Consider the following 25,174-nt stretch of genomic DNA (forward strand, 5'->3'; position numbering starts at 1 on the left):
AGATTACATAAAAAACATTACAAGAAGCTCACTAACATTTAACAGCATATTTCTTACTACACAGATTAATTTTATGAGTTTATATGAATCTTAATCCTCATCAGTGTTTATTGACCCATTCACACACAATAAAGACAGAACACACTGTTTTCTTTCTTTCTCTCTTTCTGTCTCTCTTTATTCATATATATCAACATAAAGTCCATAAAGCACAGAGCGGACAGCAGCCTCTCCGCATTGACTGGACTGCTTTTCTAACATGATTCTGACCATTTTTAAAACCGCATTTTTTTTAATTTTTTTTATCCTTTCTTTCTTTTTGTTTTTTTATTACCCAGAGAAGCAAAGTTTCATTAAGATACCAAACACAATGCTTTCATTCACGTAACATGGAAGAGGTGGGACAATTCACAAAGAGCATGATGATTTCTTTTTCCAGTATGTTGAAGAAGAAGTCTCCAAATCAAAATACTCCACATGATGTCGGATCTATAAATACATGTTGCAAGTTATTCTCTGTTTTTTTTTTTATCTCTTCTTTTAATCACTGTGCTAATCACTGAGATGCGTCCTGACCATGATTGATTGTTTCAGCTGCTATTATACTTACGTGACTGTGCGTGCGTCTGTGTGTGTGTGTGTGTGTGTGTGTGTGTGTGTGTGTGTGTGTGTATGTGTGTGTGTGTGTGTGTGTGTGTGTTGGTGAACAAGAGAGAAAACAGAAGTGTGTTAACGTTGATAATATTATACAGACATGAACGAAATGAACACACCGCCTTTATTGCGACGGGTGTTTTCTTTTTGCTTTACAATTCTCTTCTTCTTTTTTTTTTTCTTTAAACACTGCAATAAGGGGACCAAGCAAATTTACACGAGGATTTGTTTCGTTTAACTTTGTTGTCGTCTTTTTTTTTTTCTTTCTTTCTTTTTTTTTTCTCCTGTCTTTACTGTTGCAGACTTGTGTATATTTATTGATGTGTTTTTTTTTTTTTTCCTTTTCTTCCCGTCGTCGTCTTGCTATCAATCCATATACATAGGCGAGCTGGGAGACGCTGGCATCTGATCCATGAGCCTGCAGACGTAAGCGGCGACGTCCACCGAACGCTCCTCGTACATCTGGATGAACGGATCTTTCTGATGGGGGAAAGAAGAGAAAGAAAAGACATAAATATGATATAAAACTAGTGTCATTAAGGAAGTAGATGGACTGCAGTGCAAATATTACATTTTAAAGGATATGTCTGGTCATTTTTATGTTCAGCCTGGCTTTTGATTCATAATTTAAAAGTTAATAATCTTTTTATTTAATTTCATTGTGTTTGTTTTTGAGGTTTTTTTATCTTTTATTTTGTGTATTTTATTTTAAACAAATTATTATCATAATTTTAAAGTTTTATATTCTTATCAATTTTATGTCTATTTCTTTTGTCTTTTAATCTCTTTCTTAACGTAGCTTTAGTCCAATTTAAAAAAAACTTTTAATAAACCATTTCTCTTATTTTACTCTTTAAAAAAAACAAAACTATTTTAATCTATATAATTATTTCTTTTATTTAAATCTTTAAACATTTTTATTTTGCTCTTCTGTGCATTGGTCTCAATTTTTGTCTTTAATTTATTCTTTGTTTTTATCCCTTTTTAAAAAAAATTAATTTAAACTATGCTAGTCTGAATGAAAGGTGCTATATACATAAAGTTTGATTGATCGATTGATTAATTGATCGATATCACACTGGCAGAGAAAATGACTTTTCTAATACTTTTTTATTATTGATGTTGTTGTAGTTATTGTTTATCATCATTCTGATTTTTTTTCTCTGTGTGAAAGATAAAATAAAGTTGAAGTTTTTTCTGTGCATGAGATTTGTTGACCATAAGAACAAATATAGAAAATTATGAGCCATATCCTTTAAGAACAGTTTATTACAGCTATAAATAATGATGTGATCTTACCAGTAGCTCTTTGTACTTTGGCCTTTTCGACTCATCCTTTGTAAGGCTGGAAGAGAAAAAGAAAGAAGGAGAAAAAAAGGAGTTAAAACATTGGAGGATGTAGTTCATACATTTGTCCACCAGGGGGACAAAAGAGCAGACAGCAGCTGGGAGCTTCAACAGAAAACCTCTAAACATCTAACAGGCTGAATTTCATGATATTAAACATTAAAGATCATTTTTTAATTCATTCACAGCATCGTGTTTTCTTACCACGCGTTCACAAAGGCGATGAACTTGGGAGAGAAGCGCCTCTCCTCCGAGTTGCTGAGCTGCGGCGGGTCTCCTCTCACCACCTGGGTCAGCTGGTCGAACACACTGTTCCACTTCGGGTAGGGAAACCGTCCCGTAGCCAGCTCATACTGGAAGACACGAGGGGAACGGCACAGACAGTCAAAACACAGTCAGACAATGTTGTGATACAAAGTAAAAATGAAAGCATGTGATCTCCAGCTGTGCTAATTTACACATACAATCAATACAAAACGTATCATTTGATATAAGACGCAGCTGTTTCAGGTGTAAACAATGAGCAATTACAACAGAATATCAGTTTTAATGACTTTAAATGAATAAAATAGACACTTTTCCCACATTCTTTAATGATGTATGGATATCAAAGAGTGTGATGCACCTTTAAATGCATCTATAAATATTGAGATAACTCACCAGTGTGATTCCCAAACTCCAAACATCTGAGCGCACATCGTAGCCTTGCCTGGACGCGCTGGGGTCTATTCTCTCTGGCTGGAAATTTAAAAAGGAAAAAAAAGAAGATTCAGAAAATATAGAAAACACTCAAAACTCTGTTCTCAGGTTAAAAAAAGGTTTAAAAAAAGAAGCAATTTTCTGGTTTCAGCTTCTCAAATATGATGATCTGAAGCTTTTCTGACTGTTTGACCGCATAAAACTAAACATGTCACTGTGTTCTTTATGAGATTTAAATAGCCATTTTTACTATCTTCTCATATTTTATAGACAAATCAACTATTTTTTTAATCAAGAAAATAATCTGGCAGATGAATCAATAATGAAAATAATGTTTTAGTTGTGATATAAGAAGTTGGCTTGTGACAGTTAACTATGAGAAAAAGCACATCATTTTAATTGCAGCTTGTTAAGTGTTTCATATGATAGAGAGATAAGAGTTTCATTATTGTTTATACTCATTTATTTTATGGACAATATTTTCATTCTGATATTTACAGACTATTGAACTCAATTACAAGCTGGAAATTAAACATTTTCTTTAATACGTATGTTTTTTATCAGCAAATTCTACCATTTAACATTAAGTGATCAATAAGAAAGTAAGAAAATTCAGCTTCACTGATTTTTAACTGTATTTTTTCAGATAATCTGAGGACACATCGCTGCAATTAGAGGGTAAGATTTAAGAAAACTGAACTTAAACTAATATAAACATCATAACTGGTTGAAGAACACCTGAGTGGACACATATTGTAATAATAAGACACCTGCAATATGAAATGCATCAATTTGGCTTTGAATAATCTCACTTATTTCATTTTGATTCGACGATTATGTGCAAACCAACACAATTTTAAATGTAAAGGTGCAAATAAACAACTTATCAAAGACTGAAACTGGTTATATGATGTTAAAAGTGATTCATTGTCAGGTGTCTGAACTGCTTTAATGCTTCAATATATCATTTGTCTTATTGCCTCACTTCCAGACACGCTCATCAGAGAGAAACAGGTGTTTGGTCCACGACAAATGAAGTTTCTAGACATGCACACCCTCCAGAATACCAGAGCAGCTCGTCACCTCTGGACATGTTTCCACCTGCACCAGACAGATGCCATCAGCTCTGCAGCTCAACACATTAAGTAGCATGTTTCCTTCATTCTGCTGACTCAGTCATTTGTAACCTCCTCCTCCGGTTCATCCTTCAAGTGTGTGAGAAAGCTGCAGAAACCCTGCTGCTGCTGCGGAGAGGAGGAAGCACCTCGCTGGCCCATTTACAGGCCCTGAATTAGATGCTGATGTCACCCAGCAGAGCGGGACAGTCTGTGCTGCAGCACTGCTGGGTTTTATGGAGCAGCAGCTGCTTACTGCATAGAGCCTCACTCACATCTGCCAAGTCTGGGAGTGTTTAGTCTCGACCGTCACACACACACACACACACACACACACACACTCACTCACTCACTCACTCACACACTCACACACTCACACACTCACACACACACTATCAAATAAAATGTGATTTATTTTAGATGAGTATTCAATGATTTCAATAACAATTTAAAAGCCTCAAATAAAAACATCCAGATTGTATAATAATGTGAGGATTTACATCTTTTTGCTTTTTATTTATTTATTATTAAATCCTCATTTAACAGCTGTTTAGAGAAAATAAGCAGCTGGAAGAAGACATCTCTGGGTCTTGTTTATTTATTTTTTTAATATTTTACAGACTAAACGACCAGTTTAAAATATAAATCTGCAAAGTAATAAATAATGGAAATAATCATAAATAAAAAGTGTGAACAGTCAGATTTTATGATGTGGGAGAAACACTGCAGTAGATCAATTATTCATCTTGTACTGTAGTTTTTTTAAAACTAGAAAACAGCCAAATAATTGTAACTGCACGTCTCATGTTTTCACTTTTACATCTTATCTCTTGGATTTTTGTGCAATTGATTAATAAATCATATCATAAACAAGAGATACTGCAGATAACAGCTACTGTACATCCAACAACAACTCAATATCTGACTCAATCCCAACGTTTCAACACTTTATCGTAGCCTCACATATCCAAACGATAAGTCACGTCTGTTGTTACTGAGGTGAGTTTTTTTACGTCATTCAGCCTGACGACGGAACACCTGGCGAGTAAAAACAAGAAACTGGAAGCTGAGAATTCCTTCGCTCTGAGCTCACAGCCGTGGGAAGCTCCACGACGGCGGCGGCAGCGGCGGGTTGGCGTAAACCGAGTCATGAATGAAGCGGCCTGACTTGGCCTTTCAGTGTGTGTGTGTGTGTGTATGTGTGTGGATCCTAAAAAGCACCTTCCCAAATTTAGCATGGAAACTGTAATGTAGAAGGAGGAAGAGCCCCCCCTCCCTCTCAACGTAACCCCCCCAGGACAGAAAATAACCTTGCTGAGTGATGACGACATGGTGAGATCATCTCTTTCGAACAACGAGGGGTTCGATTACGGAGCCATTAAGAAGCAGCAGAGAAAGATTAGATGATTATTTGATGGACAGAAAATGAATAAAAGTATAATTATTTGGAACAATTAGCTTCTTAATTGTGCAAATGTATAACTTTTCTTTCTTTTATTTGGAATTTTGGACAGTTTTTTGGACAAAATAATGAAAAAAAATCACCTTTTTTTAAACTACTATTTAACTTTTTATAGATAAAATCAATTAAAAGGCATTTATTCAGCAATTTTGTGTTGGAAAGCACTACTCATTACTCATCCTTTAAAAAAATACCAAAAAAACCCAAAACTATGTCATAGTGATGCAATCAGGTTTAGATATCATCAATCTCGGGTGTTACTTTACAGGAAATGATAAAAAACTAAACAATGGATCAAATCACATGACGCAGCATCATCATTATAAAGTAACGAGATTTAGTCACAAGCTCTTTTTTTTAACACTGTAACTGGACTTTGACACCATGTAAGATGTTGACTTTAATTGATTTGATTATTTTTATTGTTATTTTTACTCATGTTTTGTCTTTTAATTTATTTGATATGTAATGTTATGCCTCCTGTGAGCCGCTATGTCTTTTATTTATTCTTCTATACAGCACTAATCTATAAAATCTATTAAAAAAAAGATGAAATATGAAGATATGAGGTTTCTAAGCTTTTCTGAGACATGTTGATGGATGTGAAATGAAGCAGTAGTATCCTGCATGTCGATGGCGGAGGGATTATGTGGACCTATTTGACTCTAAGAATGACAACATACCATCAGCGTTACGAGTAGTGTGTCAGCATTACCTATTTTAAAGGCCACTCTGACCTGCTTGAAGTCGCTCTGTTTGATCAGGAGCAGCTACGAGATGCATCCAAGCTAATCGAAACTCGTAATCCAATCTAAATACGATAAAATCCACTTGGTAACAACCATCAGAATAAAGTACGTACGTCTCCTGAAGACTTGACGGACACCAGAAAGAGAGCAGAGCACATTACACCAGATTTAAAGTCTCTGCACTGACGACCTGTTTGCTTCACAATTGATTTTGAGATCCTTTTATTGGTTTATAAAGCTCTTAATGGTCTTAGTCCGACCTTTTTATCAGATTTGCATTCATCCTATGAACCTTTGAGAACCCTCAGGTCATCTGGTAGCGGCCTTTTAATTCTTCCTTCTGTATGACACTGTATTTATATGACAAGTGCTTTATCAATAAAGTTTGATTGATAAAAACATTAGCAGTGGCAATATAACTGAAATTCTAGAACTCTTAATGATGTCATAATAAAGTCATAATTCCCAGATAAAGGCCTGAATTAATTCTCTGGTAAAGGCAACGTATTTCTGTCATTATTTTGTTCTACTTTATTATTATCATCATTTTATATTTTACATCTTCTTATCAATTTATTTATTTGTCTGTTTTGTTTGTCATTTTAATCTCTTTTTTTAACCTACTTTCAGTCTAAGATTTATTACATTTTATCTCTTTTATTTCATTTTTTTCCTGCGTTTTGTCTTTTTAATCTATTTTAACCTAGTTTTGGTCTAATTTTTAATAAACTGTTTTTTAAATTTCTCTTATTTTACTTTATATATATATTTTTTTACATATTTATCAATCTTATTTTCTCTCCTGTGCACCGATCTTAATTTGTTCTTTTTTTTTTGTAATTTGTTCATGTTTTTTTGTTAATTTTCTTTATTCTGTCCTCACTATACACTGGTTTTGTCTTATAATCAGCTTGTCAATCAACTGTGAAACTAACTAACCTAACTCAAGATTGAATCACATCTAAGTACAGTTACATTAAAAAAAAGTCTTCTACTTCGGAGGTCCATCTAACTTCTATCACTGTCCCTTGTGGTACGAGCAAGTTGAATATTTTGGAGTTTTTGGGAGATTGTTGAATAAGACTTTATAATGCACAACATGCAGTTTTGGATGATTTTATCTCTCACATCAAACCCAGTGTTACTCACCGCCATGTAAGGTCTGCATCCCGCATCTCTGGTTTTGGCGATGGAGTCGACCAGCTGACCACTGATGCCGAAGTCACACAGCTTAATGTTTCCGTTCCTGTCCAGGAGGATGTTTGACGGCTTAATGTCTGAATGAGTGAGAGAGAGTGAATAAGACAAGAAAAAAAGATGAGAAGACACATAAAAGGTGCAGCAAAAAACACAACAGGAAAAGCGTCTCATATATCGTCTTACCTCTGTGTATTATTTTCAAGTTTTCTTTTAAGTGGTTAAGTGCTTTCACAGTCTGCAATGTGCAAAAAAACAGTTTTTAGTAGCAGAAGTTTGTAATTAGGCTTCTTTAATTTTTAAAAAGAAGGAGATACGCTTCACAATAACTTACAGCTAATGTTATTCTTCCTAAGATTTCTTCTGGAATCACGTCGTCTAATGAGCAATATACAAATTTGTAAAATTTGTCTAACGAGGTAGCCATAAGTTCCATACAAATCCAACAGTCACCCTGTTGAAACACAAGAAATCAGTCGGTCAATCGCAGGCTTAAAACTCCAATATATCACTGCTTTCTTCGGTCTAATAACAATTAAAAAACTATGAAATAAAGCAAAATGTGGTTTAAATTCACCTCTCGGAAAAGAGCGCCATAAAACTGCACAATGTAAGGACAATCACTACTCCTCATGACCACGTCCAAGTCCATCAGCAGCTGCTTCTGTTCCTTTTCATCGACCGTTGACCTAATTCTCTGTGATGGAAACACAACAAAGTACAATCAAAGACTTGTTCACACTATGAAGCGCTCACTGAGCTCATATCTCCACTAAGACTCAACAAGCCTTTAGAAGAGGACACATTCTGCACATTTTTAGGTCAGTACTAGAATATCTTTGCATGGTTTATAGTTTTAAAAGATCCTTATTTATCTTATGCTGTCTATTTATGCAGCCCTTCAGTTCAGCCTCTATCTGAAACAGGCTGTTTTACGCTCCTGTCTCTTTAAGGCCCCCCCTCCCTCCTCCCTCCTCCCTCCTCGCACTCTGTTCTGATTGGTCAGCTTCCTCCGGCTCCAGAGGCCACGTAAACAAACTATAGTAGCAGGATTTTACTTCTTCTTATCATTCTGTACTTGAAATAAAAGCTTCTTATAAAAACATTTGTACATGTCCAGTCCGAAATATTGACGTGAAGTTCCCATGGAAACAACCGTAGCAACAAAGGCTGCAGAACAAAAAGCAATTTTTTTGGGGCTTAAGTGAACGATCTGATGTCATCACGAGGAGAATTTAGGGATGTGTTATTAATACCGAATAATCTAATAGTCGTTCGTGGGGTCTAAAGTCGACCTTTGTGCTGTGGTCGTTTTTTTTTTTTCATTGAAAAACCATAATCAAGAGTTTCAATTCTCACTTTCAGCCACTAGGGGGATGTCTTAAGTTTTTGTAAACCACCTTATTTTGTAAGTAGTAGTGAATTTTTACTGCTGATCTCAGCTACTTTGACTCGGTAGTAAGTTAGCCTGCTAGCTAGCTGACTAGAGGGAACATGATGCAGACGAAGCCACACAAAAGTCCAACGTGGAAAAACTGCTGACTCGTGGGAAAAGGCTGCTGTCTGCTGTGACGGTTACTGAGGGAACGGACCTGATGCTAATCACCAAACTAGTATGTCGAAAGAGTGACAAAAGTCTCAGAGAGAAAGCTAACGTTACGTCTCTCATTGTTAACATGATTGTAAAGGATCTGCTCAGTGTTATTTATGACGGGGAGAAAAAAGTTTTTGACTTTCAGGGAACATTTCTACAAGCATTCACCTCAAGTTTTATAACTGAATACATTTAACATAGAAATCTGACAACATAACAGCATCAAAATGACAGAAAAACACAAAAAGCAAGATATGTCCTCTTTAAATGTCGTATTTTACTAACTGTTAGATATGTAAGAATGTTTTATTGAGGACAAAAAACAGGTAAATGATCACCTTGACCGCCATAATCTGGTTACTGGGCTTGTGCACCATCTTGTTGACGGAGCCATAAGCCCCTCGGCCGATCTCGCCCAAATCTTTGAGATCCTCGGCCGTGAAATCCCAGTGCTGCTCCGGGGAGATCTTCAACTTTCCCGACGACTCGATGCTCGATGTTCTCAGCCTCTCTCTGATAAATAATAAAAAAGATTTTAAAAGTATAAATGTGGGTTTATTTTAAGGGAACTGATGATCATCTCGGAGGGTTTTACTCACATGTGCGGGTTCTGAAAGGGCGGCCCGGCCGTGTTCAGTGTGAATCTAGTCGTTGGTTTGATCGGAGGGTTGGCAAAGTTCAGCTTCAGAGCTTTACGTTTACCTGAGCGGGAGAGGAAACCACAAACAAAGGCCAGATTTTAAGTGAAACGCCCAACATTTAAGATCGAGAAAGACCCGAAAAGAAAAACTCATCCCACATGAGAAGATCAAACTGATGAGTGAAAACAACACCAACAATAAAATAAACACAAATGAACTCAAACCCACAAATGTCATGCTTCCCATTCACCAAGCGTAGAAAAACTCCATCACCACATACGAATGTCTTATGTTATTTAATCCAAATTTGCTGACATGTTTCTAACAATTCTCACCTTTGAGCCTTTAATTACGTGGTTTTAGTTCCTTTAAATGATGAGACAATTTATAGTTTTCTTACTGTCAATAAATCCCATGAAAAAAACCAAAAACAAATATTGCATTATGGGTATTCTTCTCATTTTGGGTCAAGGATCAAGGTTCATTTTGTCATTATACACAATGTAATTGAGCTGCAGCCATAACTTATGTATTTCCAATTATTAAAATATTTCAGATTACAGTAAAATAAAACCATAAATTTAGCAATTCAATAGAACAAAGTCTATAAAGGTAGCACTAAAGAAAACCTACATTATATTTATAAGGAATATACATTTGGTGTACATTTTAACATGTGTGTAATGTGAATGAGAAGAGTGTAAATGAACCCGTCCTGCTGCAGTAAACACTAAATGTTGCTGCTGAAAATAATCCCTGAAAAATGCACCATTTCCTCCTTTTTTGAGTCATATTTGCTAAAAACTAGTCACCAGCTGTGTCAGGAAGTTAAAAAAGCTTTTTCTTTTTTCTTTTTTGTGAATGAAAAATGAAACTAAGCATTTGTCTGAGAGTCACAAAGTATAAAGACCCTGTTCATTTTGGTATTTTCATGGGATTCATTGACAGATAATAACACCAGAATGATCTTTTATTGATTTTTAATCATATACTTTATGGTCTAATAAATGCTGTTCAGCCTATAAAGAAGCTAACAGCATTTACAGTCATGATAGTAAGTGTATCATACGTTAAACTTCTGGTTAAATTATAATTAAATTCCAATTTACAGACATATAATCTCTTTAGTGGATTGTTGTCACGCTGGTGTCAGTATCACTGAGCTTATAAATACTCACTGAATCTGCTCACAGCTTTCTTGCAGGTCTACCTACACGTCAATCATTTATTACGATGCATCAACAGAAACATGCTGCTAAGATCCCAGAACGCCTACACCCAAAATGCAGACACACACACACACACACACACATTTACAGGTAAACATGAGATGGAAGGCGGGGTGGAAATAAAGAAAACACTAATATCTCTTAATGTGAACATGCTTTTAAAGGACAACTGCTTTGATTTTCACCTTGACTCTTGATCTTGAAGGAATAAAAAAAAAAGCGCTCCACACGTTTCCCAACCCCGAAAAAAAAACCACCACAAGAATGCATGTGCTCGAATTCCAATAAATGGAAAACATCGCCTGAAATGACAACTCTCCGCTGTGCTCCTTGTCTCGACAAGCAAGCGCTATGCTGAGGTGCACCCATGCCAAGAAAAAAAAACAAAGTGACAACACCACAGGCACTACTTCTGCGTGTTAGTTACACACTGAAAACCAGTCAGGTAGAGCTTCCATTACGACCGTTTAACCGAGGATTTAAATGAATAAAAACAGTCTTTATTTAATTAGCAGAAACAGACTTTGTTGTGAGGATTTGGTGCCAAAATATCAATGGAAGCTCTGAGCTGTAGAGGCTTGTGCCGATCAGAACAAATAAACAGGCTTTAAACTGTTCTTTATCATATCCCTGTATATAAGTGAGTCACATTAAAAAAAAGGAAAGACTCACAGTTTTTCCAAGTGTGTCTTAAAACGTCAGTCAGGTGTCAATATGAAGAGTTAAAGAGGTTTTTCTTCGCTGTGATCATTCCTCCTGTTTGCACTGACTATTAAAAGATCTTCAAAATCCACATTTAATGCAAAAAAATGCATTTGAAAGTTGATGTGAAGCTTATATGAGGCTTCAGCTGTCTGAGTTAGTCATATCAAGTGGATATCTGAGACATTTACAGTCTTTTTAGCATCAAATTCCCTCTTTGTGTTTCCACTGTTGAGCTGTGGTGGAAGTATAGGAACAAAAAGAGGGAGTTTCGCACTTAAAATTGAAAGTTATCTACTTGATTTGGACGGCTGAAGCTTCATATTAGCTTCAGATAAAGTTTTAAACACATTTCTGCACAGATGGAGGACTGTGGATTTAGTTATTTAGTTATCTTCTAATAGTCAGTATGAACAGGAAGAACGATTACAGCAAGAAAAACATGTTTAAATGTTCATTTGAGCTCCTGACTGTTGTTTTAAAGGCAGTCATGAAATATTGTGAGCCTGTAAATGAACAAATCAAACCCTCGGCTGCCGGCACAAGCCTACTTGAACCCATCAGAAGTCTTCACTCGGATTAGTGGAGAACAGCAGGACAGACTCCCCCATACCAGACTGTCAGGCGGAAACAAAGGGATGAGAACTGTTGGTGCTGAAGCAAAAGAGGTTTGGCTTACTTGGGGGAGCTCCAGACAGGTTTATCTGAAAGCCTAGAGGTGAGAAGACAGCTTTTTTTATTTTTCCTCATAGTTCATCTTCAATGTTGTTGCGGCTTTTGTTAGTAATAACCTTCCTTGCTTGACGACAGATTCTAAAAAAAACTCCTCAAAAAAATCAACTCTTGCTGAAATAAAGAGACGTCCTTTTCCCTTTTCATCCAAAAAGATGCTGTGGATTCATAATCTCAGAGAAATTGGCCTTGCTTTGCTGAGTCGTCAAACATACTCCTACTGCAGGTTAAATAAAATGCATTTACTGGTGGGAGAATGCATCAGCATGCACATGCATTTACAACTCCTGCATGAGCGCTCGACTATGGTGAAGTATGATGATGATGTGTGTGTGTGTGTGTGTAACGGCAAATGAAAGACACAAAAAATGACCTGCAGATGAAAACAAAAAGGAGTGGATCTAGGAGTGAGCATGAATCACTAACACGAAACACACTTTAAATTTAAATAGATATTTTTCTCGGGGGACAGCTCACCATCAATTCAGCATCATGTGAGGAGTTAGGAAACATTAGTTAGCAGCATTAAGATAAAAAAACAGATGAAATACGGTCAATAAAGAGAGAATTACACATCAGCATCTACTCCTTGGTTATTACTGTTATGGCTTATTAGCGTAGCATCTACTAGGGATATAAAATAAACATGTAACTAAAAACTAGAAAGATAGAAAGTCAAATTTAGCCTTATATAAAAAAACCAGACCTAACTTTACTGATTTCTACTATCTGATCATTTCTTTCTAGACTGAAACATTTTAATTGGATTCATGCTCATCTTTCTCTACCGAGTCAATGAAAATGTGTAGCTACCTGTTTCACTCTGACATCTCCAGCAGGTGTTGGACTCTGAAAGTTAAAACGAGACATTGTTTGTACAGAAGTATTAACACTGGAATGAGCATGTAATGGTTAAGTAGAGACATTTCTATTGATAAGACCTCAAAAAAGGACATAATACAATTGACATAATAATAATAACAACATATATGCACATAAACAGATAGATATGTATTAATTTATCATATATAGGACACAAGCACACCTCTCTTTATATACATAAGCACTCATATGTGTTATACTCTTATTATTGTATCTATTACTATTGCTTTTACCATTTTACTGCAGCATTGAGGAGCTGAAACTTGAGATTTTTACTCTCATATTTGTGTAATAATTTGCAACAACTGAGTAACCTGAACTTGAACAATTGTGCAGAATAGCTGGAACCCTTTTATACAAAAGTTAAGAGTCAAATCTATTCAATTCGACTCAATTTTGCATACTAGCATCCACAAACACTATATAGAGCATGATATCTGATCATTTCTCAATTGTGACATTGTTTTAATACATTCGGCATATTTAAACACTCGCTATAGCTCCCTCTGTATCAATGTGGAAGAAGAATGAAGCCTCATTTAGCGATAAGAGACATCAAGGGTGCTGTAACTGTCTGTGTGAGTGTGAGTGTCGACTGGGTGATTTGCATAACTTCAGTGGAGTATCTCTAAAAAAACAAAAAAGATCTTTCTCTCGCCATGTACGGTCACAGAGAAGGATGTAATGATGAATAACTTGATTGGTTTTAAATACGCCAACTCAGTAAGAATGGATCGCTGAAGCAATATAAATGTAAAAATGTGAAATAGTGTGGGAAAAGTGCTTAATGTCATAATAAAATCAATCCAAAACAACAATTTATATTTTATTTTTTATCTTTTTTTGTATGTGCCGCTCTACAGTATGAACTCTGCATGTTACCTCTGCTGTAAAATGCAATTACAGTGAGAATAATAGAATAATAGGATATAACAATAAGGAGTACGGCTGCTATTATTTGAGGGGTTTGGGTTAGATTTGGAAATAGGTTGAGGGAGGGAGCTAGAAATGGTAGGACTCACCAATTTGTTAATTAATTGTCATGATTCTGCATTTTCTGTTTGTACTTTAATGATAAAATAATCCAACTTGAGAGAAATTCAAATTGACACAAGCAGTATAGTGAGACAAAAGTAGCAACATACGGGTGATAGTGATAAAATACGATAAAATACTATATACAGTAAATAATCAATGTGTAAAATGAATCTGCAATATATATATATATATATAAATGTGTAATATGCAGAAGTCCTGATATTATATTATATATACATGTGTGCAATGTTCCTGTGATTTTGGTGAGTCAATAAGAAAGGTTAGTAAAAAAAAAGGGGGGGGGGGGGGTTGCTGTAATTCAAATAGATGATGTAACTGTAATTAAATGTGTGCAGAATAGCGTATTTTCTACATATTGTAACATTTCACAAATATATATATATACACAATTAAATCGGCTTCTGTAGCACATTTAGCTTCGAGCGCGTCTTTAAATTCCCATTTTTTTGAATGGAGTTCGGCGAGAGAGAGGCGAGACCGTGAATGCAACGCGAGGTACAAAATGAGAAAATGGTAATAAAAGACATTAAATTAATAATGCAACGTCTAAATAAAATTAATATATTAGGTATGCAGATTGATTATTACTCCTTGGCTCCCTTTTGGGGTGTTATTTTTCAGACCTGGGAGCAGCCTGAGCCCCCCCACCCCTCCTCCTCCTCCTCCTCGTCTCCCACTGCTTTGGCCCTGCTTTAACATTAACCTTCACTGCAGCACAATGTGGAGACTCTCTCTCAGATATATATTTCCCCTCCTCCTCCTCCTCTTCTTCCACACCTGCCTTTCCTTTCCTTTCCCCTTGCACACACACTCACCTTGCATGCTGCTCACGGTGGTGATGTGCTGCTGCTGCTGGTGCGGGTTGTGCGGGTTGTGCACTGCGGAGCCTGCGTTGTTGCCACTCGGTGTTGTTGAGTTGCTCGGACCGTGCGTCGCCATTGTTGTGTGTTTGAAATCCATCAGCAGCAGCGCCGCCGGGGGCTGCAATGCAGAGACACACACACACACACACACACACACACGGAGCAAAGGAGTAGCAGGCAGCAACTTCACCCTCCCTGCAGGAATAATAATTATTATCACTGCCTCACTCAGCGTCAACTTCACCCCGCAACACACACGCACGCACGCACAGAGAGAGATAACGCAAGATGTGGGATTTAAAAATGCGTTCAATGTCTCTAGTAGTGCGTCCCGTGTAGTAGCGTTAACGAAAACAAACACCCAGCCAGGCTAAAAGCTTTCTAAACTGGCCGCAATCAGCTGACCAAGTGACACTGACATGTCAACACCCACCGACAAGCTGGCGGCAGTGAGCCAACACAACACCGGATTCACGTCATTCATTTTTATTAGGTATAAAAATAAAAAGCGAAGTTAAAGGTGCATGCTGCCACCTGCTGCACCGGAGCATTCAATATAATGACTTAAAAACAACAACAACAAACACTATATAATAATAATATTACTACTAATAATAATAATGGTTAAATTATCTCAAGAGATGACATAATATTTGGTTTAACCCTTATGTTTATTGGACCCTCTAATAAAAAAAACCCACTTTGCATCAATGAGTTTTGTTTTGTATTATATTTGATAAACTGGGATTTTTTTTTGCAATTTATTATTCATAACATGATTTTTTTTAAACACACAAAAAACATATTGTCCTGCATAAAGCTCATATCATACACCTTCAAACTTCTTTATGCATGATAATAATAATAATAATAATAATAATAATAATAATAATATACACTGTTGCCCATGAAGTTGGAATAATTTTGTTTTCAGACACATTCCTCTTTATACTCATCACTAATCACCTTTGAACAGGTGCAATGAGATTAATCAATACAATTTTGAGAATATATATACTTTATCTATCAAGAATAAATCACATTGTCACAATATAGTTGTTGTTGTTACAAAGCATTGTATATTATGGATAAAACCCAATAAAAACATCTGAATAATAATAATGATTGTATTTTTATTTTATGATGCAATAGCACATTTAATATCTGCTTTTTAATAAGAGCTAAATGAATAAACATCCAATAACTATAAATAACAAGCTATGAATAACATTTTATAAATTTGCCATCAATAATAATATTATTTTACAAAGAGATACCGGAAGTCTTGACTGTTTTAATTGTGTCTAACTTGACGTCACTGCAGTCTTGGACAGTGTGTGCTCGTTTTGTTGAGCAGGGCAGCCCGGAGAGATAACGCCCAAGATTTAATCCAATGCATTGATTAAAACAGACTGGCGCGGCCTTTGTCTTCTAATCGGGCCCATTAGAAGATAATGCAGTTAAATAACATAGAAATAGCTTCACTTTAATAATATGACTAAATCACTGGATGTAGTGGTGACAATTAAATAGCCCAAAATTACTAAAATAACACAAAATAACGCAATTTATGATCGTTTTTGGGCCAAAATCTAACCAGAAACTGCATTTTGGGTTACAGTATGGATATCAAATTATTATAAAATTGTATTTTATGTCCAAGCAGGTCATTGCACCGACGGAGATGGCGTTACAAATATCAAACAAACCCCTTAAGGGTTTATCAGAGTGGAGGGTGGGGATAAGTGCGTCTGCTTTGTGACGCACAGCCGGGCGGGGAAGTGAAAGGTTAGAAAAACGATGGGAGAAGTGTGTGAGGAGAAAAACACTAAAACATGGCTTACTTTGCTTTGGCAAGTCTGCAACCTTTTCATGTCTTTATTTTTTGCTCTTGCAACATACGTACAGGTGAGAGGTTATATCTTTAAATCTGTCTTTTCTTTGTCTTCAATCTGGATTTTCTGCTATCTGCAAAACCAAACACTGAATTTAACTGTGTCTTGACTTCTTTAGATCAATGATCCAGACGCAGGATTATGGATGGTAAGATTTCAAACATGCCTTTTTTGTTTAAATATGATTGTATACATGAGTTGTTACTTAAACCACGTTTTTCTCCTGCAGGTTGGTTATGGTGTTCCTGCAGTCCTGTGTGCTCTCCTTGGCTTTAAACCTCATGTGACAGGTAAAAAGAGGTTTGGCTCTTTAGTTGAAGTTTGTTGTTGTGTTAATTTAGTATGTACTTTATGTTTTTTTAGACTTAAAAACACATATAAAGGTGACATGAACCTATTATCTGTAAGGATTTCCTTCATCATGACTTGGACAGTGTGTGTGTTCCTGTTTTCCAAACTTTTGAACTCTTTGTGAATGATTTGTAAAGTGCTCATAGTGACACCAAGTGGCCGTATAGTGACAGTACAACTCAGAGAAACTGCAGACTCAGTGTTTATGATTTGTCTTTCCTTTGCAGAGACTTTGCCCTGGAGGCGTGTTGCAGATCTCCATGTGATGATATCCACTGCTGTTATTGGCATGTTGGGATGGAGAATTAACAAAGGGCAGATAACAGACATCTTCCATCAGGAGGAGGGCAGGTAGACTACATCTTACTTTATCTATCTACATGAGTATTGCACCAATGTAGGGATCTAAAAAGCAGTTTTTGCAGGTCTTCAAAAGCTGTGACATCTTTTCTTTAATCTTGTATTTACCTAGCACAAAACTCTTATCTCTTATCACTTATCGTATCTGCATCGGTTGCACAATGGTCCTACTTACAGGCATTGTGTGTGTATCCAAAGCCTGATATGTCTTATTCCTTTATTGGGAAGAGTTTGGGTACGCCAGCATATTTAGAAACTGTTCCAAAGACTTCCAGCAACTTTGTACTGAAGTTCTTTTAGGAATCAACCATGTAACACAAGGTCAACAGGTTGTGATTTGCGTACACAGAACTACTCTCCAGAGACTGAAAATGTGATCTCTGATTAGTTTTTGGAGCCGTTTCTAAACAAACTAAATGACCAAACTCTTCACAATGAAAGGAACATCTCAGCCAGTGCAGCACTGTGGCTCACTGATGTGTTTTTAATAGTTTTTGGACAACAACGGAGGAGATCTATCAGAGTTTGGACACACAAATGATACTTGTAAGTAGATCAGTTCATTGTTGGTTTGGCTCTGCACATGAGATTTGATGTTAATAAGAAAAATATAGAAAATCACCAGCATTATCTTTTAACTGAGGTGGTCTTCTTAGTATACATGGCAAAGTATATATGTACATTTAGAAAGATAGACTTTTATATGGTACAATGGCTGTGACCCCTTTCCTTCTTCATATTGACTGTGTTGATGTCAAAATGTTAAATTTATATCAATGAATCATTCAGTCTTTATTTACATAGCGCCAAATCACAACAAAAGTAATCTCAAACCACTTTTCACATAGAGCAGGTCTAGACTGGAAAAACTCCCCTTTTAATGTGAAGAAACCTCAAGCAGAACCGAGGCTTTAAGTGGGCGGCCATCTGCCTCAACTGGTTAGGGTTGAGAGGGAGAGGGGGTGAGGGGAAGGAGAAACAAAGAGGAGAGGGAGAAGCACAGTGAAAATCAATCAACACTGAAAATAATAGGAGTGGAGGCAAGAATCTAACGTAGCACCCACTGCAAGTTATTTGGGTTGATCAAAGATTCAAGTACAATCCTAATGTGCATTTGTTATTTTTGTCTCCCATTTAGAGAATTTTCCGGTCTCATGTTGACACTTGTTTGGCTTCTCCTGTGTCGCCACTCTGGAAGGTAAAATTAACACCTAGCAGGAGATGAATGTCATACCTTTTTTGTTTTTAAAAGATCTGATGGTGTTTGATGATGTGATTTATACCACTCTTATATTCAACTAAGAGTATATGTTTTCCAGTATGTGTTTTATTTCCTAAACTGTTTTCCACTTTTCTGTGTCAGGGCTCCAGTGGGGATGCTCAGAGTCTCGACAGCTGTTGCCATCACTGTCTTCCCCTTCGTGGCCTGGCTTTACTACTATATCAACAAGGAGCTGAGAGCAAACTGGCCTTCACATTGTAAAACCGCCATCTAGACTTCAACTTATTGCCTCTTTTCTGAGACAGTAAAGTAAAAGAAAAGAAAACTGAAGGAGCGTAATGAAGAGGATGAATGGCTGATTGTTGTGTACTTTGACTGAAAATCCTGGACCAAGAATGCTGCTTAAATAAACCTTTTATAGTATCATTAAACAATTTCTTGCACTAAAATGGTAATTTTTTGGAAGTATTTTTCATCAGATGTGGACCAACAAATTGTTGTATATTAATATTGTCAATTCTCTCTTCAATGTACAAATAAATGTGTAATTTTGGACTGATGATGTTATTGATTTTATATTAAAGTCTATAATAGTCTGTAATTTGTGGTGTTCCTCCTTAAATTTTGAGTGCATTCTGTAAATATTTTTGAAACATTTCAATAATATAAGTGGTGGAAAGTAACTAAACACATTTACTAAAGTACTCTAATTGAGTGTTTCCATTTTACGCTACTTTATACTTCCTCTCCACTACATTTCAGAGTGTAACATTGTACTTTTTACTCCAATATATGTATTTACTACATCTTTAGTTACTTTTCAGATGAATATATTGACACAAGGGATAATATATCAAGCTTTGTTGTTAAAGACTAACTTACTGTTTGATCCACTTTAAGCTTTTTTATATTATTTGTTATTTATGTAGGCAGACTGTACTACTTCATGTAACCAGAAACAATATATATAATACTATGTCTATGATTTTTCCATCAGGGGGCAGCAGAGAGCACAAAGACTTAAAGGATAGTAGAAGAAGAAATAAGAAACGTCACTTCCTCATCTGAATGACAGCTTCCTGAACACTGATCTGAGAGCAGCCTTTACCCGACGTGAACTCTCTGTTGTACTCATTATGAAACTATTAAACTGACTCCAGATCAGTGATTTGTATGCCGTATCCTCCGTTTCAGTTATCACGTTTTATAAACTTGTAACCGCTTCCTTATATCAGCAGCGGTGCTTGTCAAGGTGCGAACATGTCCCTTTTTCATCACAGTCTGAGCTGCCGGTTGTTTCACGGTAACGTTAAAGTCCTACAAAAATGCACCCAAACCGTTAGATACACACACAGTGCTTTACGGAGGGAAACCGGACCGGTACTCACACTGTCACCATGGAGAGTCAACGGCTGCCCGGTAGGTCAAAGCTAGCCGTTGATATTAAACGGCACCGAACTCCATTTAAAAAAACGGTAATTTAACGTACATGCTGCCGGTGTTTCGGTTTAACTGGTGACCGTATTAACTGGTGACTTTCTCCTAAAAGCCGTTGGTTGTAGTTTAAGAATTTTATAATACACATTCATATGTTTAATTCATAATCATTTATGTAAGTTCAATTATGTTCAGAGGACTCGTTCACCTGTCGTAACGTAACGTAATGTGAGAAAGTCACCAGGTAACACGGTCACCACATAAACCGTAACACCGGCAGGGCTTCGCTTCATAGCCTATCATAACATTACCTTAAACCACTCATCACCTGTCAACCCACTGTGTGTAACACTTAATTTCAAAATATCTTCCTCTATCTAAAAATGTGTCTTAAAAGCATCACCAGGTTTGTTTAAATGGACATTTTCTATTTGTGTCATTTGAAATGACATTTGCACCATTTTTTTTTACCAATAGTAAGACTGAATGCTCCTGTAAATGTCAAATGGTGTAACCACAAAAATAATGATAAATATTAAATATTGTATCTACCTACAGTGTATTTAAGTGTACAAATAATTACTATTTTTTTTTTAAAAATGGTTCCTGAATGACATGATTCCCCAGACTATAATATTACTAACAAATGTATTCCATTAACTTTATTTAATATAAAAAGTTATAATGTTGATGTTAAACTAGTTGATGTGGTGTTTTATTGAGAATTTAGAGTTTTTAAAGCAAGTTTAATTATTTGGTAAAAAGTTTTTATGGTTACACCACTGAGACATTTTTGCCATAATCCTCTAATTATATTCTCTCAAAATGGATTAAAAGCAGAAATGTTATGCTGGGTCCACAAAAAAAGAATGTGTGAACCTGTCAATCACTTTTTTTTCTGTGTTTCCACATTTAACAGGTGAATGTGAGTCAGCGGTACTCCTGCAGATCATCACAGTGGCTGAATCAACGCTGCTCAAGAGCATTTTCCTCAATACCTCCACCATCCGGGGGACAGCCGAAGAAGTCTGGGGTAAGTCACGAAGTTTAAAATGACTTAAGTCAAATCCCATCATGTCTCTAAACCTTTAAAACAATATGTAGAATATCATGAAACTATTAAAAACGCTGACCCACCGAATCATTACTTATTAACCCTTAAATACTGTTCATATTCTGACTCATAATTAGTCTTTACACCAGTTAACATTCATAAATTCCCCATCAGTCATTAATAAATGTTTAATTAATCCTTAATAAAGCTATTTATTTATGGAAAAAAGACATCCACAATCGTTATTTTATGGTCCAGGAGAATATTTTATAGAATATCAACTGTGATTTTTTATTTTTTTTATTTTAGGTAAATACAGGCATAACAATGTGTATCAGCTGCACAAAATGTTCAAAATTATGAATTTTATTTCAATTATTGTATATTCAGGGTCACATATGGAAAAGTCCAGCTAACAGAAATGTGTATATGGTGTTATTACAGCTCTCAAATGTTAAAAAAAAAAAGTCAAATTTGACCCTAAACAGTATGTAAGGGTTAATCCTTTTGAAGTATTATTTGAAGAGTTTCCTTTCTGACTGCCTTCAGAATAATTAAAGTTTATTCTAAATCATTAAATAAGCTCATTATGAACTCTCTTTTAACTAAAACTCATCATAGACCGGTTAAAAAGGAGAATCTTTTAACTCTTATTATCTGAACATATGATATAGATTGATTTTTGTTTTTCTTTTAAAGCCTGTGACATGGAAATCTTTAGCAGTAACATTTGCTATCGGAGGCTCTCTGCTCGGAGCGATGAAATACTTCAAGAAAGAAAAGGAAGAATGTAAGTATTTTAAGTTAATAATAGGTTTTAGGTTATATAAGTTAATGAATTTAAAGCTATTGTTTTATATCTTAGCAATCAGATTATAAGGATGGAAAGTAATAAAACGGTTCCCTGAGTCAAATCTGCACCATTTGCCTTTTTACTTTTTTATTGACCCACCTTTTTATAAAGCTTTTAATTGTTGAACTTTGCAGTGATTGAAAAAGAGAGAACCAAATCGATAGGCAAACCGGCGCTGGGCGGTCCGTTCGCGCTCATCGATCACAACAACAAACCCGCCAAGAGTGAGGACTTCTTTGGCCAGTGGCTCCTCATCTACTTCGGGTTTACTCACTGTCCAGACATCTGCCCCGACGAAATAGAGAAGATGATCGAAGTGGTGGATGAAATAGGTAAAGAAAGCAGCTTTTTTTTTTCTTCAGACATCCTGAGACACAATATTGATTTAATGTCTAACTATTGAATGTTCTGATTTATTTTTCTTCACAGACAAAATCCAGTCTATTCCAAACCTGACGCCGATCCTCATCACCATCGACCCTGACAGGGACACTACAGAGGCCATGGCTACATATGTGAAAGGTACAAAACCACATCTGATCTGAGCATGTGTTAAATGCTTCTGTTTTTTAAGTGTGGAGAAAGTTTTAGTTTAGCGAAGTCGGATGACAGAAATTGAGATCCTCATATTTTAAGTGACATTCTGTGTGTTTGCATACAGAAAACTTATCATACTCTATGTAGAGAAGCAAGTAATGATTATTTTCATTATCGATTAATCTGTTCATTATTTTCTTGATTAGTCTTAAGGTCCATGGTGCAACCTCAGATGTGGACCAGCAGTAATATAAGCCAGTTTAGATCATAGAGGACTAAAGAAACCAGAAAATCTATCTATATTATATCATATATTATAAGAAGAGATCCCAGTTTTCAAAAGAAAATGATTATATATATATCAAGGAAGTGTTGATCTAACATCTGTGGAAACTTTTCAACCATGTTCAGCGTTGAGAATTGTAAAAAACAGAAATATAGGTCTGATAATCCTCAAATACAATGTAGGATACCACGTTTGTGCTGTGGTCCTTTACTATTTATAAACCATTTCTCAATATTGAAATGATCTAATTTCATTTTGATTTTCTTTTTTAAGACTTTTCCCCGAAGCTGATTGGTCTGACGGGGACAAAAGATCAGGTGGAGACGGTTTCCAGAGCCTACAGAGTTTATTACAGTCAGGGACCAAAAGACGAAGACAACGACTACATTGTGAGTTACAGCCTCAGTTTTACTCATATTACATGTCATGATAATACTAATAATGCTTTAATCATAAATGAAGGAAACATCTGTGTCTGAATTCAACCTGTTGTTCCTTTTAGGTGGATCACACTATCATCATGTACCTCGTGGGACCCGACGGAGAGTTTGTCGAATATTACGGACAGAACAAAAGAAATGTTGAGATCACCAACTCAGTAGCGGCACACATGAGAAAGTACAAAAAGGGAAAGTGAGCGGAGGCCCTTTTTTTTTCAGCTCAACGTGCACTGACAGAGACTGGTTAACTTAAATCACTAATGCCTGTATTTATTTTGCGTATACTGTATTTCCTGTGTGTGTTAATATGTCTGCAGTAACATTCCTGGTGTGCGGGGAGAAAAGCAGGTCTGCGGCCTCCATGATGTCATGTTGCTTTCCATTATTACCCATAAAATGAAAAAAACATCATTTGGAATAACTTGGAATCAGATCTGATGTAAATTAATCATGTGATAAAAGATAAAACACAATACAATATGTTGCTTAGCAGGAAATACTTGATTTGATTTGATTACATTTTTCTACAAAGCAAGGCAGTTACCAAAAAAATAAGTCTATATTCTGTTATAAACACACACTCAGAGAAGAAGAATAAATACAAATAATGAATTTTGTAAAGAAAATGTGATTGCAGGCAGGTGGATTTACTGCTTAAAGGTGAATTATGCAAGTTTTATTCATCAAATGATTGTTTATTCATCTGTTTACAGTTTTCTGGACGTTCAACTGTATATGTGTGATGGGGGGGGGAAAAGCAGTATAAGTATACATTGTGCCTACAGAGGGAGCTGTGGGAATTACGTCGCTTGAGTGAGCAAAGACTACAAGTTTAAAAAGTAATCTGAGGGTGTGGAGTCACAAAGATCGCTGTAGGCCACTCCTCGTGTCTGCTGGAGGCTAGCAGCTCCAGGCTACATTCGCCCCTGCTAGGAAAAACACAACCAAATCTCCCAGCTAAACGTTCAGCAGTGGAGATGCATTGTGGGTAATGTAGTAACCAGATTTTTGATAAGAATGTGTCAAATAAAAGCGATGATATCTCTAGCTCTGCTGCTTTGATTTTGAGCATTTCTTCTTTTTTTATGTGCATTGCAAGTCCAACATTATTACTAGTGGAGTAGCTTTTTTAAGACATAAAAGGAAGAGCAGCATTTAGGAAGGAGTAGAAAGTGTTTTGTATAATGTGAAAGTGTGTTAGTAAGACTAGAAAAGACCTAAATCTAATATGTGTTCATTTCAGGTAAAAGACAAAGTGCCCCAAAACATATCAGAGCCACAGCTAGAGTACAGTTTAAACCACAGACCTGTTGGTTGAGAGACAGGTGGGCTAAATATTGAGCCATAGATATTTGGTTATAAAGATACTTTTAATTATTTGGGAAACTTTTCACAAGTCTGTTTGCTGATGAAAAGGATAGTCCTGTGAAAGCATTAGTTGGGACATGAAACATTAAATCCAGTGCTCGACTTCTTTACTCAGGAGCAAGAAACTATTAGTTTTAGAAAAGGCGTGAAGTGATGGAAGATTCAGCCTTCATTTCCAGTAGCAGTATATGACAGTTTATCAGTGTCTTCCCATCAATTAAGGGTCAGACCTCTGAAACACAAACTTTTAAGCATTAGATTTTTAACATTTTTAGAAAACGGAGGCTCATGAGAAAAAATTGATGTATAATATTTGCTTGAACAGTGTGAACAATATCTTTAATTTGCTTGTTTTAAAAGCAACATCTCTTCACTCTGTTAATAACATCCATTGTAGCTCCTTATACTGTACATTTATAGCCTGTTTTAATTGTTGAGTTTTAGGG

The 25,174-nt window shown here is 36.0% G+C and overlaps 3 protein-coding genes across 4 annotated transcripts; 2 read left to right on the plus strand and 1 right to left on the minus strand.

The window, feature by feature from the left end:
- Positions 1-817: 817 nt before the first annotated feature.
- Positions 818-15,456, minus strand: map2k4a (mitogen-activated protein kinase kinase 4a). Of its 2 annotated transcripts, XM_062438787.1 has the most exons (13): positions 14,878-15,456; positions 12,935-12,970; positions 12,069-12,101; positions 9,417-9,519; positions 9,156-9,330; positions 7,801-7,920; positions 7,558-7,677; positions 7,410-7,461; positions 7,176-7,303; positions 2,662-2,739; positions 2,206-2,354; positions 1,954-1,999; positions 818-1,134 (listed from the first exon to the last, which is right to left on the minus strand). In XM_062438787.1, the coding sequence occupies exons 1-13, from the start codon at positions 15,020-15,022 to the stop codon at positions 1,021-1,023; spliced, it is 1,299 nt and encodes a 432-aa protein (XP_062294771.1). In that variant the 5' UTR covers positions 15,023-15,456; the 3' UTR covers positions 818-1,020. The 2 variants fall into 2 exon arrangements, with proteins under 2 accessions (XP_062294771.1, XP_062294772.1); XM_062438788.1 differs by lacking the exon at positions 12,069-12,101 and having other exon boundaries at positions 14,878-15,454.
- A 1,245-nt stretch (positions 15,457-16,701) lies between these two features.
- Positions 16,702-19,343, plus strand: tmem220 (transmembrane protein 220). Its single transcript, XM_062439254.1, has 6 exons — positions 16,702-16,833; positions 16,939-16,968; positions 17,050-17,110; positions 17,399-17,522; positions 18,670-18,729; positions 18,895-19,343. Exons 1-6 carry the CDS (start codon positions 16,726-16,728, stop codon positions 19,025-19,027), a joined length of 516 nt encoding a protein of 171 aa, XP_062295238.1. The 5' UTR covers positions 16,702-16,725; the 3' UTR covers positions 19,028-19,343.
- A 670-nt stretch (positions 19,344-20,013) lies between these two features.
- LOC133999752 (protein SCO1 homolog, mitochondrial) lies at positions 20,014-24,387 on the plus strand. The gene is made up of 7 exons (XM_062439048.1): positions 20,014-20,172; positions 21,110-21,223; positions 21,944-22,034; positions 22,232-22,429; positions 22,527-22,619; positions 23,194-23,309; positions 23,423-24,387. Exons 1-7 carry the CDS (start codon positions 20,014-20,016, stop codon positions 23,555-23,557), a joined length of 906 nt encoding a protein of 301 aa, XP_062295032.1. The 3' UTR covers positions 23,558-24,387.
- Positions 24,388-25,174: the final 787 nt, after the last annotated feature.

This window comes from Scomber scombrus, chromosome 18, assembly GCF_963691925.1.
Source record: "Scomber scombrus chromosome 18, fScoSco1.1, whole genome shotgun sequence".
Lineage (NCBI taxonomy): Eukaryota > Metazoa > Chordata > Actinopteri > Scombriformes > Scombridae > Scomber > Scomber scombrus.